The 1,477-nt window shown below is 47.3% G+C and overlaps 1 protein-coding gene across 1 annotated transcript in view; it reads left to right on the plus strand.

The window, feature by feature from the left end:
• The first annotated feature begins 244 nt into the window (after positions 1–244).
• Akap4 (A kinase (PRKA) anchor protein 4) overlaps positions 245–1,477 on the plus strand; it is a 9,753-nt gene continuing 8,520 nt past the window's right edge. The window contains exons 1-2 of the mRNA XM_005411352.1: positions 245–412; positions 1,037–1,129. Of these exons, the coding sequence (XP_005411409.1) occupies positions 1,037–1,129 (93 nt within the window). The 5' untranslated portion in view covers positions 245–412. The remainder of the gene's footprint in view (positions 413–1,036; positions 1,130–1,477) is intronic.

A 1,477-nucleotide genomic window follows, 5' to 3' on the forward strand; every position in this document is an offset into this window, starting at 1 on the left:
TATGATTAGGTTATTCTGGAGATCTAGCAAGGAAAAGAAAAATGGGTGATCCTGAGGTGTTGTGAACTGTGTAAAATGTGGCCTATACTCTACTAGACATCATAATAAAAGTTGGCCTTAACAACAAACAGCCTGATGGTCTTTTAATATGAAAAGGTTACTCAGTTTCCCAGCATGCTTTGCCTTTGCTCAGGTGGCTGTAACATCAGCCACTATGACCTAATAAACCCCTGCTGAGTCAAAGCCAGTGGAGAACATCCTGGCCCTTCAGTCTGGCCCAACAGCTGAAGGGGGTGGCAGCCAGTTGAAGGTGCCCAAGAACTTGGCACTGCCCAGTTCCATCTGAAGGGGCACATCTCCCTTCGGGGTGGCACATTTTCGGCCAAAAGTCCAGAAGAACTTCATTATCAAGGTAATGAGGGTATAAATTCTTTATAGTTTGAGTTTTTTTAAGATTTAGCCTGAGACTGTGTCCAAACACACTCTGCTTCCCTCCTTGTCTTTCTAAGTTAGTGTTCACTACCTTTTGGTAAAAAAGAAGAAAAATGTCCTCTTCTGAGGGCATTAGAAGACTTTTTCTGTAAATTTTCAAGATTTTACAGAAATTCTTGAAGAAAGAGCTCCAAAAGTTCTTGGGGAATGGCCAGGATGGTAAGGGTGTAAGTATAGTGTTACCGTGTGAAAGGGCAGCCATTAGAGCATAACTAAGCCATTAGAGGAGAAAATAAGAGAGGGGGAGTAGGGGAGAGAAGGGAAGAAGACAGGGAAGGGAAAGGGAGGCAGGAGAGAAGGGAGAGAGTGGAAAAGGGAGGGAGGACAGAAGGGATAGAGGGAATTGACCTTAATCTCTCCTTAAAAGACTTTCCTGTGCTTCAATTTCAAACAGTTCAGTGTCCTTCCCCATTGTTCACCTCTACTGCAGGCAGTTCCTAGCCTGAGGATATACAAGGCCCCTCCAGAGATTCTTATCCAAACTGACCCCGTTTCTAAAAACCATTTGTAAGCATTTCACATTTCTTTTTATTTCTCTTTATAGATGTCTGATATCGACTGGTTACACAGCTGCAGGGGCGTGTGCAAAGTAGATCTCTACAGCCCAGTAAGACAGCAAGATCAAGAACGAAAAGTGGTAAGATACAAAGTGACTCCTAACAAGTAGAAAAGCTGCCATATGGGTGTAGATGTACTAGGGCCCCAGATAGACTCATGGAGGCTGATACTGCCACCTCTCCAACCAGGCAAGCTCGGTCAGGCCTTTCAGCATACATCACAATGTGCATCACATAAGGATTGGGGGTGGGGAGAGCCAGCTGAGGAGTGATGGGGGCGGGGGGAGCACTGTGAGGGGAGCGGGGAGGACTGTGAGTGGAGGGTGGAGGACCACAAGGGGAGGGGGGAGGACTCTGAGGGGTGGGGGAGGACTGCAAGGGGAGGGGGGAGGACTGTGAGGGGAGGGAGGAGGACTGTGAGTGGAGGG

The sequence above is a fragment of the Chinchilla lanigera genome, unplaced genomic scaffold (assembly GCF_000276665.1).
Source record: "Chinchilla lanigera isolate Chin_1 unplaced genomic scaffold, ChiLan1.0 scaffold00142, whole genome shotgun sequence".
Taxonomy (NCBI): domain Eukaryota; kingdom Metazoa; phylum Chordata; class Mammalia; order Rodentia; family Chinchillidae; genus Chinchilla; species Chinchilla lanigera.